This window comes from Poeciliopsis prolifica, unplaced genomic scaffold (assembly GCF_027474105.1).
Source record: "Poeciliopsis prolifica strain line A6 unplaced genomic scaffold, Auburn_PproV2 SCAFFOLD024, whole genome shotgun sequence".
NCBI lineage: Eukaryota > Metazoa > Chordata > Actinopteri > Cyprinodontiformes > Poeciliidae > Poeciliopsis > Poeciliopsis prolifica.
This window is the reverse complement of record NW_026562399.1, coordinates 4,314,866-4,333,927: the sequence shown is the minus strand read 5'-3', so window position 1 is coordinate 4,333,927 and position 19,062 is coordinate 4,314,866. Positions and strand designations below refer to the sequence as shown.

The 19,062-nt window shown below is 38.7% G+C and overlaps 1 protein-coding gene across 5 annotated transcripts in view; it reads right to left on the bottom strand.

Annotated features, from left to right (window-relative positions):
* The window catches only part of cadm1a (cell adhesion molecule 1a), a 357,748-nt gene that overhangs the window by 20,857 nt on the left and 317,829 nt on the right, over positions 1-19,062 (bottom strand). For 2 of the 5 annotated variants that reach the window (XM_055046951.1, XM_055046953.1), the window contains 2 exons: positions 17,670-17,762; positions 7,806-7,838 (listed from right to left, as the gene is read on the bottom strand). The exons of 1 other annotated variant lie outside the window; for it this stretch is intronic. In XM_055046951.1, coding sequence (XP_054902926.1) covers positions 7,806-7,838; positions 17,670-17,762 — 126 coding nt within the window. The remainder of the gene's footprint in view (positions 1-7,805; positions 7,839-17,669; positions 17,763-19,062) is intronic. 2 more of the 5 variants (XM_055046952.1, XM_055046954.1) reach the window with 2 other exon arrangements.

Here is a 19,062-nt window from a genome sequence, read left to right as displayed (position 1 = left end):
TGGATCTTAAGTAAAAAGGTCCAACTGGGCCATTAATGACTTCTCCGTCTTAATGAGGAAACCGCATTAGATCTGGACTACTGCGTTCTGGGACGAGCAGCAGGGTTTCCAATCTACTCTGTTTAACTCCTCCTGGAGTTAAACCTTTGGGTTCATTAGATATCAGTCTCTTATTTTTATGTCCTTTGTTTGTCCCAACACGGACAGAAACGTCCCAGAATCTGAAAACCTCATATGACCACATGTGATAACCAAACATCACACTTAAACGGATGGATGGACAGACGAACCGTTGGATAGACAGACGGCTGGACAAATGGAAGGATGAATGGAGGGGTGTTTTGGTAGATGGATGAACAGTTGTTGTATTGACAGATGATAGGCAAATAAATGAATGGATGGACAGATGAATGCATGGATGCATGTTTGGATGGACGGAGAAATGGTTGGATAAAAGAATGAACAAATGGGTGAACAATTGACTGGATGGACAAACAGATGGATGGATGAATGTATGATTGGATGAATGACTGGATGGTTCTGAATCATATGGACCATATCTTCACTGATCTTTTTGGACATTTTTCCTCTCAGATTGGCATTGAACCATTTCAGAACCGTTTAAACAGATCCCTGTCTGTCCCCTGACCTGGCAACCAAAACCCCCCGACCCGACGACCGCAGCCCCTCCACCAGCCTCCATCCCGTCTCCTCCACTGATGGTCTGTAACGTCGTCCTCCTGCAGCGGCTCGGCCGTCGGATTAGAGACTGAAGTGGCGTCCTTCACTGCTGTTCCTGCAAGCAAAGTGGCCATTATGCCTCCGCGTCCCTCCTCCACTATTAGATCTCAGAGTGCAGCTCAATTATCCCACGACTTTCACCAGTTTGCTGACAGCCGCGTTGGCAGAGCGTATCCTTTTCCAGACGTGCTCACCTCTCCAGATGGGAAATTAGTCAGAGCACCGAACTGTCGGCTTAAACAACTGACATTTTCCCTCAAGATGCCCTTTCATTAAGGGTGAGGAGACATGAGAGGACCAGAAGCTGATTGAACCTCCAACACCAAAACCCCGACTCTCACCCTGCTTCTTAGAAACAAGCTCCTCCATGGGCGTCTAGAAAATCCTCCGCAGCGGCTGACTGGTGCTATCCGTCATTTGTTCAGGCTTAGAGGATCTACATGATGAAAAACTTCTGCTCTCCTGAACTATGGCCAAGAAAAAACATTTTTATTTCCTCTAATGCAGAGTTTCTCAAACCTTTTCGGACTGAGGACCACTTCACCCATTTAACAAACACTCACAGTTCAACTAACCTGAAATGTTGATAATATAACATCTTATTGTATAGAACCTGAAATGAAAATATGAGTCTTTTAACTCACTTTTGTTGATCCTAATGAGAAGGGTGAAGCTGTTTTGTAAATGAGACTGGCAAAAACCATAAACAATACTCAGAAACGTGGATTTCAAGCTTTCCAATGATGGAAAAAACATGGATGTAAAAAAGAAGCTGTTCTTTTCTACAAGTGTTGTGTGCATTAATAATATTTTAGGGCTATTTGTACTGCAGAAACATAGTTAAAGAAAAATAGACTTTTCTTTCATTCCAAAGAAAGCCCAATGTAAATAACTATTTTATTTTAGGTGCTCCAGATGCAGTTAGTTAGCGCGGGTGCAGCACTGCCAGCGTTGCCATGTATCACAATAATACTCTAAAAACAACAAAAGTTCTGCGTCTCACCCTGAGAAACTGAAAAATGTTCCTGCAGGCGTCTGATCAAATAAGATGACCATATTTCCAAACCCAACCTTTTGGAAAGCTAACTACACACCTTACAGCTCAATTTCACATGTGCACCTTTGAGTAAAATTGTTTTCTCAGACTCAGAACTTGAGGCGAACTTCAAGTTTATCAACATCCACATCAAAATATGTCTGTTTCTCATTTAAAGTCGAAAATGTAAGGCCTAGTTTCTCCTCCTGTCTAGTTTAGAGGGAAATGTACAATATTAGTAGGAGCTCATGATGTCAAACTGTTCTCTGTCTTTTAGCCTCAAAAAGCAGGCCAGCGCCATGGCGACAGCATTAAGGAGGGCGCCCAGAGCCAGGCGCTCAGCGCTGATGGCTTTCTAACAGACTTACTCAATACTCACACTCTGAGCAAAGGGAATACAAACCTGCATTGATATCCCTCCAGAGGCTAGCTTCAAATCAAATATTAGCTCATTAGCAGGACTTTGGAGGAATTGACTACAGACGGAGGAGGAAATTCAGGGCAAGGGACACGTCTAAGAGTTCTGACGACTCTTTATTGGTAGAGACAGCCATGACTTCTGGAGAAAACCCATAAAGGCAAAGGAACGCAGAGAGATAAGAAACGTCCTACTGCTACCAGCTAGCATGAAGCGCTAGCGCCACATGACACGTCTCCAAATATTTACGTTTAACCTCCTTTGTGCAAACTCAAAACTGTAATCTGGCTTTTTATGTCACTGCTGGGGGGATTGCCATCACAAGTTTTGCATTATATTGAACAAAAACAGATTTTGTGTGTTTGCAGGTAAAACAAGAGCATGTGAAATTATTTATATACATTGAAATGTGTGTGCAAATCTCGGACACGAAACCAAACAAAGCGCTGAAAAGTGACTGCATGCCGACGGGTCTGTGTCTGATGCACATCATGCTGGACAACATGACAAATTGTGCCTTTATTGCAAATGCTGCTAATGTTTAGGCGTGAGCACTGTAACCCAGACTGATTGTATGTTTAATCAGTGTGCGTTTAATGGGACTGGAATGACAAAACAAGGGTTTGCGCCGCAGAGTTAAGCTGTTTTTAGCTGAATAATGAGCGGCTGCAGGGTCCATTCATTCTTTAATTTCCTGTCTTCCTCCCAGTAACCTTGTTTCCTTTTGCATGTAAACATATTAAAAACAGGTGTTGACCTGGCTGCAGCTACAGCACACATTAATTACCTGCTACTCCGGAAAATGGCCACCGGACGTCCATGTAATGTTCTACCGATTTATCGATCCGCACTTGAAACAAGGAGGCGACGTTCAGAAAAACGAACAATATTGTGTATAAATGCTGACTTTGTGCTCAGATGCTCTTTAAAAATGAAGAAATGCATTCAGTTTGCATTTAAAATGGCCGACTGAGTTCTTCCTGTTTCAATGACATCAGAGCAAAGCTGACTGGAAACAGAAATATTTTCTTTATTTATCAGATTAGTGACAGGATAACTTTGCAGTCTGCTGACTTGGTGTGAATTGTGTGAAAAGCTGTAGGGACTAATTAATGAATCTTTTTTTAATCTCGCTGTAACAGACAAAATAGAAAGATTTTATACTTAAATAAAAATACGATTTTGTCTTATTTCTTGTTTATTATTGCATTCTCCATATATTTTGTTTTTCTGAATTGTTTGGCAGAAGAAGAGCATTGAAATGTAAATTATTTTTTACATTTATTTAGATTATTTGGAGGAATGATGGAGACATTTTTTGCAGAAAAATCTCCGTAGTGACAGATATTTTTTTGATTTAGGACTTGTCTTTCGTCTGCTCTGAGCTCCTCTCAGTTTTTCGGGGTGTAACGGAGGAGCCGGTAAATGACGTGATGTTTACTGGTCTCAGTTTGTTTCTGAAAAGCAGACGGTGAGCTGAGTGACGGCGGACCTGCGTTCGCTCTGTTTGTGTTTGCAGCTTTTGTACGGCGGCTGCTCGCCGCATTAGGAAACAACAACGGGCTTTTCACAGTTCACGCTTTGCCAGGCGCCACATTCTCTCGCCAACAGCTCGCTCACACCTCAGCGCCAGATTATAAACGATGGCATAAATTAATTACAGGTAACCAACACCTGAACCCACCAGCAACTTTTGAGTCGGCGCGTTTCCATATTAATGGAGTCGCGTCTCTGCCGCTGTCGGAGCGGATCGACCCTTGCATTGTTTTAATAACAATAAATATTCCTATTATTGTTTTTTTTGGCATCACGCAACATTTTAGACGTTGAGCTGCTAACTCTACGGGGTTGTCTTATGTGAGGAACAATCCAAGCAGAACACACAAGCAGGCAAAACACAAAACCTTAACAAGAACTTTTGGTCTCATGCAAATATCTTAATACACTTGAAATAAAAGTAATTTAACACAAAGGTAACTTTTTAGCAAGAAATGGTAGCATTTTTAAAGTTAATCATTTCTTAATATTGATTAAAAAAAGTACTTATTGTGTTAGTAGATTATTATAATTTCAACATGATATTTTAAATGTTCATGTAAGTGAAATAAACTGCCAGTGGAACTGATACTTTTAATCAATATTAATAAATTATTCACTTAAAACAAGCTGCTATTTCTTTTCTCTTGGTGAAAATCTATTTAGAAGTTATAATAATTAAAATAAAATAAACTAAGATAGTTGCATTAGAAACGAGTTAAATACTTTTGTGGTGTACTTGCACTGATTTTGACCAATTTTTCAACAGCTGCTGTCTGCACGGCTTTGGTCTTCCAACAATTGCTTTTTGCTCGACAATTACATTACTGAACATATTCCATTAATTTCTGGTCATGTAATTTAAAAAATAACCTTAAAGAACCCATAACAGATAATGAATGAATACTGAATTGATGGAATGGGTGAATTTATATTCAAAATATTATTTTACATATAAAAGAAATTGCTGATATTTCGTGTTTTGTTTGTGTGTTTTAAGGTATTTTCTTTTTTGTAATGTTTTTAAATTGTTGAGTCGGTTGATTTTAATGTTTTGTTTTAAGAAAGTTTCTAAAGACTATAATGTAACATTTCTGGAAGAATCTTTAAATAGACAAACGTAATGACCTAAATTCAAACTCGTATCTTTTGGATTCACTTTTGGGTGACATAGTGAATAGTAAAAATAAACCATGCATCGTTTTCCGTCCTTTTCTTGTTATATCACATAAAATCCCAATAAAACACAATACATTGTTGAGGCTGCAATTTGAAAAACGTGTCAAACTTTAAGAGGCAGAAAGGATTTTTGAGCCTGAACCAAAGCCAGGAGCAATCCTCATTAAACCTCAAAAGTCACTTTCAGCTGTTACATAAGCGCTCCAAATCCTTTGTATGTGAACACAGAAACATCCTCAGCGATCAGGCATTTATTTATATTCCCCTATTGATCAGAACCGCTTTAGAATATCACAAAGAAAGCCAAGTTGCCTGGCAGTGGAGCACAAAGACATGAAAGGTGATTTAAAACATTTGCACAGGGAACAAAGTGAAGCAGATGAATAATGAATATTAAGATGAAATGTTTCTTAAAAGGATGATCCACTCCATCTTGGCACAGAGCCTCTGTTTACCACATTTGGGCCAGAAATATCAAGAAAAAGAGAGAAATTCAGATTTCATACTCGCGACGCAGCGCTGTGGCTAATTACTAACATTTAAAAAATGATTATGGGCTGAGACAGAACATCTGGGGAAACCATTCAAAAACTCATCAATGCCCACAAAACATCCTGCAAAAAATAAATAAAAACTCAAACAAAGCATCTGCTTTCTCTTGCAGACGAGTTTTTCTTGTCAGTAGCAGGCAGGATGCTTCAACGCCGCCGCGGAGCGCCAGCTAGCTGGTGGAGAAGGAGGTGATTAATTCAGGGAGAAATCAGGAGACAGCTGCATGAAACTATAGAAGAAGAAAAATCTTTCTGATCATTCCCATCCCTGCTTCCATGTGAGCATTTATGCTGCAAACTAATTAAATTATCTCCTGATTTGGTGATTAAATCTGAGATCTGGAAGTGGAGAAAAAATATGTTTCGGAATGCCTGAGGATCTGGACTTTGACTGGACCATTGCCTCACCTCTTGCTCCTTTGTTCTGGTTTTTTATCCAATTTTACAGCTTTATTCTATAATACTTTGGGTTGCAGAGGCGTTTGTGGTCCATTCAACGACTGCAAAGAGTCCAGGTGCAAAAATGACCCAAAATCACCAACTGACCACAGTTAGCATGATGTGTTTGTCCTGATCTGCTGTGTTTGTTTCCTCCATCAGGGTCAAGCATTTCTTCTTTGGTCTTATGGTTCCAGGAAGTTTTAGCTTCTGTGAATGTAAAGCCTCTCACATCCTCAGGCACACATCAGCTCCGTTCATTCTGAGTCCATTTGTCTAGAAAGTCCAGTTGGTTGAGGTGTGAATGCTAATCGAACTCTGATCCATCTGCAAACCTCTCCCCTCAGGTCGGTTGAAGTGAACTCTGGTTCTGTTTGAATGCGCATGAGAACGCCAAGTGGTCCAAAGACCGCTTCAAAAGCAGAGAGCAAGGCATTCTGGGTAAATACAACCAAAACAAAAATGCTAGCCTAGCGATAACAGAAAAATCCTCAAGCTAAAACCTGACGAGTCTCTACTTCTGTTGGCATTTTCGTGTCATTTCCTTCAGTGGTTCTTGGTGCAGCGCCACCACAGGCGAGGAGGGGAACTGGTTGCTCAAACGGTTTGGTTGGTTTGACTCGGAGCAGAGAGAAAGAGAACCACAGCAGCAGGAGATGGAGCAGATGAAGAAGATTTGGACCCAGTAGAACCAAGTCAACTGGACCATCAGGATGAAACATTCTAACTGTATTTTTGAAATCATAAAACATTGACCTGGTGCTTATGATATACTTCCTATCCTATACATGATACCAGAGGTTATATTTTACACTGCACCCTTTTTCCGTCTCCCAGAAACCAGCACAGCAAAGTGTGGGTGCAATCTGGAGGCGTGGTTTGATTAGTTTGGCGGTTGGAGTGCATTTAGGAGTCTCACTTCCATGAGTAACCAATCCAGACCAGTGTACATGGGTTACTATATCAACTGTGTCTCCCAGCGATTGATTTCCTGGCAGCATGCTCAGAACAATCGGACAATCCACTTTTTGACTGATTTGAACCCTTATCTGGTTTTGTGGAAGCAGATAAATGTGTTTAAACATGTAAATTAAAATAAAAGGGGATCCCAAATAATGACATCATGAAGATGTTTGCAGAAGTTGCAGGAAGTCTGGATCACAACCAGAGTAAAGTACTGTCTCTGCATGTAACTTCATTAGCTTGTTGACCTGCACAAAGCCTCAAATAAGTCATAGACCAAAATGAAATCATGCAGCTAAATTGCAACAAACAGGAGTTGATTTCAGGGCCCATAGCTCATCTTTGCTCTGCAGCGCACTAATTTGGTCATTAAACCAAGCGAGCAAAGTTAGGTTCAAATTTCCAACGGAGCAAAATGAGCACATTGATTAACAGAAAGCTCGTGACCGTGAATTTGCTTGCACAAATTATGAAACGGAGGCCAAAAAAAAAACAAAAAACAAAAAACACACACACAAAAAAAATGGGAAAGCGATGCAAATTAGACAAAATTAGAAAATGATGTGTATCAGCTTCAGTCAAACGCATGAAAACAAGTAAATGAGGTCTATTTTTGCCTCCACACAAAACTATCTGCAGTGGCTGATATAATCAGTCCTGTCCTCAGATTGGCTTTTATTACCTTCAGGGAAGAACTGTTATTGGTTAGTAGGTGAAGTCGTTCTCCAAGTGTTTCCAGCTAGAAAGATTAGACTTATTGCAGCCGCAGTAACTTATTCTGACAGAATAAACACAAGAAAAATAAAACTGGCGCCCCAAAAGTCTGATCAGTGCAATCGATGAATAACTGACAGCAAGCGGTTGACATTTAAAAAGCCGGGCGGCGGTGCAAACACAAACGCACAGAAACAGAGACATAAAGAGGAAAGTAAAAGATACCAACCATGAGCTGCAGGTTCAGCGCTGGGCACAGTGTCTGAGCACACAGGGGGGAGGACAGGGAGGTGTGGAGGAACAGGAGGAACGACATGCAAATAAAGAAGAAACGGGGGGGAGGAGAAAACAAACAACACCCATAAGCAAGCATTCAGGAGACCAGAACATGACAAAAGACATAAGACTTAAGGGAAATCAAAGGGAGCCGGCAGCAGCGCAGAGATAAACACCAACACAAATACGCTTCCCACTGCAGACGGTGAGGAAGATACACAGCCGACCGTTTTCATGTGCACAGGCACAAAACATTTAACTACTTCTCAACGTCCAGTTCTCACCGACGGGAAAAGTTCAAACAAAAAGGGCTGAAGCTGCTGAGATGAGATACTGACCCACTGCTTTCATTAAAACATAAAGATCCACTTCACTCCATCTGACGGTTCACAGGAAACAAGCCTGGTTTACAAAACGGCGATAAAGCTGAAGTATAAAAGTTTTACAAAAAATGAGTTGTTCACATACATAACTCTCATATAGTCACAGTTTGATATGTGACAGAAAGTCTGTGAAAAAAACTGAGCACCTCCGCCTTCACCCTGTGCTAAGTAGAAACAACCAATCAGAGCCAGGAGGAGGCAGGTCTTAGCGCTGTCAATCACCCTTGTGTATGCTATAGTACCTTCCCCACAACAGAGCCTGTCCTGAAAGCTTAAGCAAGACCACCAATAATGGCGGATAAAGAGCTTTCCTGTATCGATGAAGTGCTTTCTGTCATTAGCACATTTAGCATCGAGTGCATTAGTGTGATTGACATTACTAAGACCCTCTGCCTGGGTCTGATTGGTTGTTTTTGGTGTATTACCTCAGACACCAATAGTAACTGGGGAAAGAGTTGGAGGAAGTGTCTCATAAATACTTAAAACCATATTCTTTATGAAAGTTACAAACTGGAGCTTTAAGGCAAGAATGATAAGGAAAATGGCTGAAAATAAGGAAAATCATAAGAATATACTGAAGGAAACTTTTAACTGGAGCTTGCAAAAGTTCCCCTTAAACACTTTCACGATTCTCACGGCGACATTGAGCTCTTTAACCCCTCCTAATAAATCAATAAATTAATTTATTAAATCTTTAAATAAAAGTTTTGTTGGTTATTTTTACTTCTTTCCAGCAGAGGCTGTTTATTTCCCTTTAAATGGTTCTTTATTTTCTAGGAAAATGTGTTGCGGCAGAGTTGAGACAAAAATCTACTAAATCTTCCCTGATGAACAATTTATTCAACTTTTGTGGTTTTCAAAGTGGGGCTGCAGGACAAAGCAACATAGAAAGCTGGAGGATAGATAATAAAAAATAAATTTTGTGAAATAATTAACTTGTAACTAAATATTTAGGTTGAAACTGACATATGTAAATAAAAGAATAACATGGTGAAAATATGACTGAATCCCTTTTGTTCCTCTTTTGACAGGCTACATAACCCAAATTATTGCTGTTAATTTGAATTTAATAACAGCAAGATGAAACTTCGATTATTTGATTCAGAGGAGAAACAGTTTTTTTCATCAAAACCTTGTTGTTCAGATGGAAATAATTACATTATTTAATTTTCTACCCTCATTATCTGCAGCTAAAGTTTGGAATAAACACAAAGTAGAACAAAAATTAATTTTTTACAGCTCAACACACATTGCATGTGTCACAATACATGTCCAACTTGTTATGCAAAATCATCAAACGATCATTCACATGCACTTTAAAATCATTTACTTTAATAGTTTCAAACTGTCACTGTTGATTTCTAATCTCCAAAACGAGTGATGCTTTGAGAGAAAAGATGCTGCCATAACCCAGTGACATCCAGCTGCAACTCATGAAACCAGTTGCATTGACTGGTTTGTCTTTAAGGAACATCCTGTCAGTGGAAATGAGACAAATCCCAGTCGGTGGTGCTGCAGCAGAGGCAGAGTTCACCTTTACTCTCCCTGAATCTATTAACATTTACATAGAGAACAATGTCAGATGACACTGGAGTTGATGCAGAGTTTTCTGTTTGTTGCAACAGCAGCACAGAAACAGTAATTACAGGATTCGTTGGCCGCTGCGGTGGAAACCTGGTGTTTCCAGGGCATTTTCAGAAAGTCCATCAACAAGCCAAAGGTAACCACAAAGGGTTTTCTTCTCAGAGTAAACAGTTACCATCACTGAAAAAGTTTGTTTATTTCAGTAAACATGGTTTTCTCCAGCCAAAAACATGACTAATCACGAAGAAGCCTGCTGATGTAACAGTAGCTGCGTTTCCATTACAAACGTGAACAAAACTTTGTCAAATTTTCGCGTTTGTCGGAAGAACTCAATTTTGCAATTGTGGCGCTTCAAATAACAAACTCAATTAAAATCACATCTGCCAATGTTTGTCCACACAATGAGTCACGGAGCAAAACGTGCTGCACCATCGTCCTCCAACCACTTCCTGTCTCCCTGAAACTCAGACTGTTGTTTTTAACTTGAAACTGTGAAATTCAGATTTCCTCATTATATAATAAATTCAGAAGTCTAAATAATCTATATTGAAGTAAAACAGCTAACACGGTGAACAGTTAGCTGTTAGTTGTAACTAATGATGTTAGCAGTTAGTTAACAACTCTCCAGCTGTTAGCTTAGGTGCTAGTCAAATTTCTGATGCCTGAATTTATCTCTTGAAATAGTCCTACACACTTTAGCAATATGACAGGCTACATGTTTATACATATGTGGATTTATGTTGAATTAATTTATGCTCAATTAGTACAGTGAAAACTGTCGGCTGTAACTGCTAACAGTGTTAGCTGTTAGCAAACAGCGCTAATCGCATCTCTAATGCCTCGGATGTCTGAATTTATCTTCAGAAATAAAGTTGTAGCCAATTTAATAATGTTAAAAGGTTGAATCTTTCTGTGTGCAATTGAATTTATTTATGTTCTTTCTTTTTCTGGAGAAATAAAAGGGTTATTTTTTTACTGAAAATTCCCACAAACATCCATGTTTTTTAGATGATTTTTTCTATTAATTCAATGGTAAAAACTCCACCTCCTCTCCTTTTCATGCTTTCATTTCTTCTTCAGCAGGAAACAGGAATGCAGACATTAACAGAGCTTTGATGTTTTGTAGAGATAATGGAAACAGTGTTGACGATAAAAGCACTAAAGTACAGTTTAAGGGTTTGTAAATGGTGTATAAATAGTGTGAAATAAAAACACAAACCCTCTGCACCGTAGATAATTTACAAAGCTCATGCCTGGTTATGCTTTCAACCAGTTATCGTCTGAATCAAGCAGAAAGACTAACAAAATACGACAAAACACTTGGCAGGAGGCAAAAAGAAATGACATGGACAAAGAGAGGAGAAAATGAAAGAAAAACATCCACCAACCGTTTTTCATACCAGATATGAAAAACCAACCATTTGAAGGCAGACGGATTATAATATTATCAGCATAAAAATTGTTTTACATTTATTTTGTTATCCATTTTGTTTTCTCACTGCCTGTCAGACTAAACTTTTCCTGTTTTAGGCCAGATAAAATCAACTTAATTATCTCTGTTTGCTAAATATGAAAATGTAGACAGAATATCTTATTACTTTTTAAAAATCTGCTCCTATAATCGAATATTCGGTGATCCTTCCTCACGCTTCTCATAATGATAATGTTTTGCTGTGTACTTAGTATCATCAGCCACAGGGGCGTCAGTAGGCTTTAAGGTCAAAGGGGCCTCAGCCCCAGGAAATGCAAACAGATAAGTACAACATTTCTCCAACTGCAACAAAAAAGAAAAAGTAGTTTTTCCACTTCTAAAATAATGTTCAGGGCAGTGTTGTAGTACTCGAGGCCGGTCTTGATGGTCTCGTCTCGGACTGGACCGCATTCGGTCTCGGTGAGCGCCTGGTGCTTGGTTACTTCTTGCTTGTTGCTCTTTGGTCAGTGTTCATAGTTGAGCGTTGTTTACCGTCAGGACATTGCCTCAATTGCTATGTTTAATGGTGCAGACAGATTTCTGACGTGAATCATATTGGCAAACGCTCATGCCATCACCTTTTTAGATCAGCAGAACAAAGAGTTTGTTCTGCTTTTAATACTGGTAAAATTTATTTCAGCTCTAAGTATTTAATATATAGGTGTTTTTATGGGAATGTGAATCTTTCAGATCAATTTGATTAGCAATTTTGATCATAATTCATATTGTATTGTGCCATGTAGCGCATGGCACTGGTGTTGATTTTGTCTTGGTCTCGGGTTAGGTGGTCTTGACTACAACACTGGTTCAGGGTAACAGAAAACTCTTCTCCTAGAAAATAAGATTGTAAATGCTTAATATATAAATATAATACAGTTATTGTTCTTAAGATAATTATAATTTTCTATAATGCCTAAACTGTTATTTTTTGAAGAATATAATTCTAGCCGTATTTTTCAGAGCGTTCTACCATAATTTAAAGAGAAACTGACAGATTTGTGATCAAGACGTCTGCTCCTGATTGGCTGATTTCTTCAGATTTCTCTGTGATGTCACACAAAGAAGTGTTTAACGTGTTACTTTGACCTAAATTTTGGCTGAAAAGTTTCAATTCTCCCTTTGATTTTCAACTATTGCAAGACTTCAGCTAAGCTTAAAGATGGACACCAGGTTTCATGTTCACATTTTTATTGATTAGTGTTTGTTCCAGCTGAACTAAAAGACACCCAACACATCACATTACAGGCTTCGAAATGATCAAAATAAGGACACATTTTCCAGAACTCCTGGCATGTAAGCACGTTTTCTGTCCTGTGTAAATGATCTGCAGGTTGTCAGTTCTGGTGGTTTTAATATGATTACGACGTAGTGAGAACAACAGGTGTATAGCGTTTGTTCAAGTGTGATCAACAAACCACAACGGCAGAATCTTTAAATAGAAAAATCCTCTTTGCCTTTCAAGGCTGCAGCTAACGAGCTCACTGAGGTAAACACTCGTCAAGGATCCTGTTCTCTTGCCTAGAATGTCAACATAATTAATATGAAAGTGTTGATATCACAAGTGTAAATATCACACAGATATTTATGATGCATGGTAACAGGAAAACCTGCTTCCTGTCTGTCTTCATGAAACCAGGAGGTTGTTCCAATCTGTGTGAATCTTATGCATTTTTTTAGATCAAAATGATGAATTTGGGATTAAATTTGGTTCTGTGTTACTAGCCACATCAATCACAGAGTATAACTTGACATGAAGTCAGGTTGAAAGTAGAAGTAAGGAACACTGCCTCCTGCAGGCGTGTGTTAGCGTCACTTAAACTTGATATTTTGGCAGGTTTAAGTGACAAAAAAGCTTTTTGTCCCCAATTTAGTAAATGTATTTTTGCATTCAGCTCACTTCACTATTGTCGCTGGTTGTTTTCTTCATGCAGTCAAAAATGTGTAATCAGCTATGCTGCCACCAAGTGGTTACAGTTATGCTCATTTATGCCTATTTTCCCGCTATTTACCTTCATTTATCCATTTTGATTTGCTCAGCTTTTAAGGCTTTACTTAATTTATTATCTCCTTGACAATATAACATCATACATGTTTTATTCAATTACTGTTTAATTTCCCTTTGGGATCAGTAAAGTATTTCTGAATTTGAATTGAATTGGATGTTTTCAGCTGATGTTGAGGCCCGATGTTATTTTTTTTTTTTTATCGATTTCTGTAAGTTTCAGTCGTCCGTCTGTACACTAAGATGTGCTGGACTCCAGACTAAGTGCTTTCAGCCATTATAATTTCACTGATGCTCTCTGAGGGCTGCATGTCCCATGACGGCGTTTATTGTGTTACTATTGATCGGCGGCTGGATCCAATTTTAAAACAGAGGACTGAAAACGAGGAAAGTCGTGGACGAAACCTTGGGTAAAGTGAGGTGAGAGCAAATCTAAATTCATAAAATTCCTAAATCACTTCCCCAGATGGTGTTTGTGTAATTTAAGATGGTGACAAACATAATGAATTTTTGTTTCTCTTCCCTTCCCTTCACTGCATTATTGTCCTGTTTATGCTGTGGGTTAAATTAATTGCTTGTCAGCACCGTTTATGTACTTTCATCAATTTAAGCTAGCCTGCTGCCTGATTGTTGTCTTTTCACTGCATGTGCATTTATTATTCTTTTGTTTTGGCCATTCATGGATTAAGCACAATTGTCCATTGCACTGTGCTGACTTGGGGGATTATTAGTCATATTGTTTTGATGGTCTGGGGGAGTGAATAGGTGGGAAGGTGGGTCGTTTTTCAACAAAGCCCTGCACTTTTTCACCAATTTCAGAGTCAGTTTGGATTCCTCCGAAGACCTCTGTAGCCCCGACTTCTGCTAATATAATAGGCTGCTGCCCCAGAGAGGGAGCTGCACAATAAGAAAGCTTTTCAAGGAAAACCTTTGCTTTTACACAGCCAGAAAAAAATATTAGACAGCATAGAATATGTGGGAAAAAAAAACGTGGACATAAAAGGAGAGGAAATGCAACTCCTGAAGGTGTTGTGACAAGTAGAAAAGATGGAAAAATCACAGCAAATGTGAGAGGAAATTATTAACAAATCCTGCAATTGCAGAAGCAGCACAGAATCTTATTTAGTGGCGATTACAGCAATTTGCTCTCACTGAAGTGCAAGGAGTTTTTTGTTAGCAGATATTTAGAAATTCTCAATCTGAGAGAAAGCAGTGAGAGACGAGACGGCATCTGGCAGGAAGCTTCAGTTTGTCGCCTCACGATGAAAATATTGGCTGTGCAGATGAGAGGTTGGCTTTATCAGGAGAAGTCCGGTTGTCAGGGAGGCTGAAATAACCTGCCAGATTCTCTGCATTTCCAGGGATTATCAATGAAAACACGGCTGAGGCTTTACTGCTGGAGTTTCCTCACAATCTGAGTGGAAACATTCAGCGTTCAACTAGAAAACGGTCAACAGCCAAATTCTCTGTTTGGCTTCAAACAGGAAATTATACGTCCAACAATTCACATTCAGGTGACGTCTTCACAGTTTGTAAAGTCCTTTCTAACATTAATGTATAAATATTTCTAATTAAAAATATTTTAGTTTTAGCTTTTGAAGCAGAAACAAAATTTATTATGAATTTAATGCATTTGTTTCTACAGTAATCTGGTGTCAAATGTGAAAACAATAAAAAAAGACAAGAATCGATGGATGTCTGGGTGAATGGATTCATGAATAGATGGATGGATGTTGGACCACTAGATGGATGAATGGATGTTGGACCAATGTATGGATGGATGGATAGATGGATGGATGGATGGATGGATGGATGGATGGATGGATGGATGGATGGATGGATGGATGGATGGATGGATGGATGGATGGATGGATGGATGGATGTTGGACCAACAGATCGACAGAAGACCAGATGGATGTTTTCCCTACTCAAGCTGCCATGGTGATGTGTTCAGTTTTGCAAACTGAACACAGATCGGTTATATTTCCTCAGCATTGATGATTTATACCAATTTTTTCAAAACTTCTGATCTCCTTTAGTGTAACTGAAACGCTTCTACTTCCTGTTCTCAGCAGAAAGTGTTCCTGTTGGTGACGGGCGATGAAAAGGTGCGGCCCTACGGGGAACTCGGCGTTAATCATCCAGATATTTCTAATCAGCCAGTAGCCAGCGCAGACTCTGGATCTGCACAGCAACCTGCATGGATGCGCGTTCCCTCTAATCCAATCAGATGGCATAATCAAGCACAATGCCTGTGATTTCTGCCAGCCTTGTGAGATTTGTTCCAATTGAGCGGTCCGTCAGCGCAGCTTTGATTGCGTTTGGAGCTCAGGCTGATTTAGAGTCGATGTTTTCTATCTGACACCTTTGGAGGTTTAAACCCGCCTCGTTCCCCCGGGTCCTGCCGCTAAAAAATCGGCCTCTTTTTTTAAAGAGAGGCCTAATTTCTGAGTGCTCATGTTCATTTGTTGGTTTCCTCTCATTACTTTTCTGTTTTCAAATCCAGCACCGAATTTGATCCAACATTTGCTTCAGGAAAATATGTACAGTTCCAGCAGGTCGCGCGTCCCCACTGGAGCCATTAATGTCACATTAATCTGGACTTTTGTTGATTTATTGAAACATTGTTTGAGTTTCGTTTGTTTCTTTATCCAAGCTTGAAAAAAAAAACACATTCTCACTTTGGCTGCAGCTAATAATACTTTTATTAACTTATTATTCTATCAATTTGTACTGGTGATTAATTGATTAACTGGATAAGATTTTTAATTTGCCCATTTTAGATTAGAAATAAATTGAATGATGTAAATAAACAACATGTAGTTTCCTTTTAAAATAAGTAAAGTCAACACTTTATTGTCTAAAATGCAACAAAAGTATTCCATCTTTTAAAACTATTCTGATGATTAATTGATTAGTTACAAAATATTTTTTATTTAAGTAGTTCAGCATTTTTTAAACATTAGAAATACATTAAAAGACACAAATAAATAAGAAATTTCTTCTTAAATAGGAAAATAAACATTTTATTGCTTTAAATTTAGTGAACGCTTGATCATTTTTGATCAAAAAATGTATTTACTAATTTGTTAATAATTAATCAATTAATAATTTTTTTATTATTCCTTTAATTTCCTTTTTATTTATCTATTATAATTTATCTGCACCAGTAACAGTTTACTTGTTTTGTTATTCATGTCATCAAACTTTTAAAAAATTTTTCTAGATTTTTTCCAGCAGCCAAGCAGCAACATTTTGCTGCCAAATAACTGGAGAGCAAAATGTCCTTAATCGGAAATTTTTACAGAATTTGATCCACTGCACGTAATGCAGTTTCCTGAACAAAGTGCATGTTAACGAGCATTTGAAGCATTTAACCTTCTCAGTTGATTTTTTATGTGTAAATATTGGTGGCTTGAGAAAAAACAACATATATTTGCATTATAAATGAATTATGAGCCATTTTTTGCAACCTAAAAGCACCAGTTTGTTCTGACACAATGAGCAACAACACAAAAGTCTCGGTCCTCTCATTTCCTCGCTCACCCACATCCTTACACAGATGCATTTAGAAAATGTGGAAAACATGAGGGGGCGACGTCACTCTGAGCCTCGGAGTGCTGTAATTACTCATCATTTATGACCGGCTCAATGATCGTTCAAACCCCAGAAAAAAACGATTCTTCTCTCCATATTTATTATTTTTATAACCATTATGAGGAATGTTGACGTCTTCGATGGTGACCATGCCGTGACTTATTACACTTATTTTGTGTGAATAAAGTGTTAGCAAGTTTTTCTGACAAATGGAAGCTGATCTGAGCCTTGGTATCAGTCTCATTCTCTAATTGCTTTTTCTGAGCTCTTTCCATTTCTGTTAAATAATGTGAGCCTAATTTAGATTTTCTGTTAAAGCCGAGAATTAAGAAGTTTTTTAAGTGATAAGAACTTTAAGAAGTCTCCATCCAAATATGGCCGACACTAGGCATCTTTACAGTGTGATATCCTCAATTAAAATACCACAGAATCAAAGTATGAACACAAATATGTGTAAAAAAATTCAATTTGTCTTTTAAACTTGCAACTCAAGCTGTGAAAACAAATTAAAATTTATATATGTTAGTTTTATTTATTTTCAACTTAACAGTGTTATGTTGGTATTTTTGATTTTCATGGCCAAACAAATTTCTGAATGTTGAAAATAAACGAGATCTGAAAAGATGTTAAAGTGGATAAATTAGCAACAGTGCTTTCCCCACACGTGGCCACACCCCTTTGTGTGTATTGGCTCCACCCACTTTGGTTGTTTTTTTTTTTTTTTTGTAAATTTTTTTACAGAAAAAGACAAAATCATAAAATCACACAGTGATACAGTACCTTGACCGGCTGCAGGATTCAGGGTGGAGGTGGTGATGGTGGAAGTGGTAGTGATGGTGGCTGTGGTGGGTTTAGGGGTGGTGGTGGGAGCATCTGGATGAGAGGACAGATACGTGTCAAACACAGGGCAGGACAGGAAGGAAAGGAGGGGAACAGATGAAAATAACAGCCACAAAGATAAAGCCTGAGTGAGGCGATGCTGTCTGCAGCTCATGTGGGCGCAGCGGCTCAGCGTGTGGCGCTGTGAGTGAGAGGGTGGAGGTGGGTGAAGTACTGCAGTGCAACGTCTCACCAGGCAGGAAACGAGAGCATCTGAGGTGTCACATCACTACACCGTGCAAGTTACGAAATATAAGAGTCAAACATGCAGAGGATCTGCACACATCCATCGACATCTCAGGTTTTTGTGACATTAAAACCTTTGAACTGGAAGTTTATCCAGCTTAAAAACAAACATGTCTGCTGTGAGGCAGAGCTGGACAACCAATCAATAATATGTAAGACACGATCAATACCAACTGATAATACATGTCATAGTACTTCCAATAGTAACATTCACTGAACTCAGATCCAGAACAAGCACAGCACTCTGGGAGACGTAGGCAGAAGAAGGTTGCAGTCACACAGCCTCTCACAGCGATCTTAGAAAAGTGAGTGAACAAACTAACTCCCAACTCTGGTTACCTACCAACCAGCAGAGTAAGATGCACAGCAGCAGTTTAAGGTTTTGCCACCGTGCTTCAAAACCTCTTAAGAATAAAATAGTGAAATATGTAAGTGAAAACATTCGACATTGGAATCAGAAGATCAATATTAAGAAATTATTTACTTAAAACAAGCTCTTAGTTATTGTTAAAAAGTTACTTATTAGTTTATCTTGTCATATTTCCAGTGCACTAAAATATCTGTGCAGAAAACCAGACAAAATGACTTGGTGAGATTTTGTGTTTTTGCAGAGAAGCTGCATTTTCCAGGGAGGTCACAGTGGAGCAGAAGGACCTGAACAAGATCCACTGGTGTGAGTAAAACCAAACAGTCTTCAGTCAGAGGCCCCTTCAGAGACTGACTGCTACTGGAGATCATTCTGGCCTACAGCATTTGATATAAACACATTTAATATTCTTCTGGAATAAGCAAAGTATTTTTGAATTGAATTAAACTACAATTGGTATATTTTATCTCGTTTAAGGTGGAGTAAGTTTCAAAATGACTCACCTTGGTCTTACTTGTCACAAAAACCTGTTGATTTACGGTGGACATGTCCACCATTTAGATCCACTGTATGTTGAATAATAAACTTAGTAGTTATTCACGAGCCGCCCTCGTGAATAACTACACCTGTAGGCCTGTTTCCCTATGGCAGGGAAAAACATGTATAAACATAATCAAATGG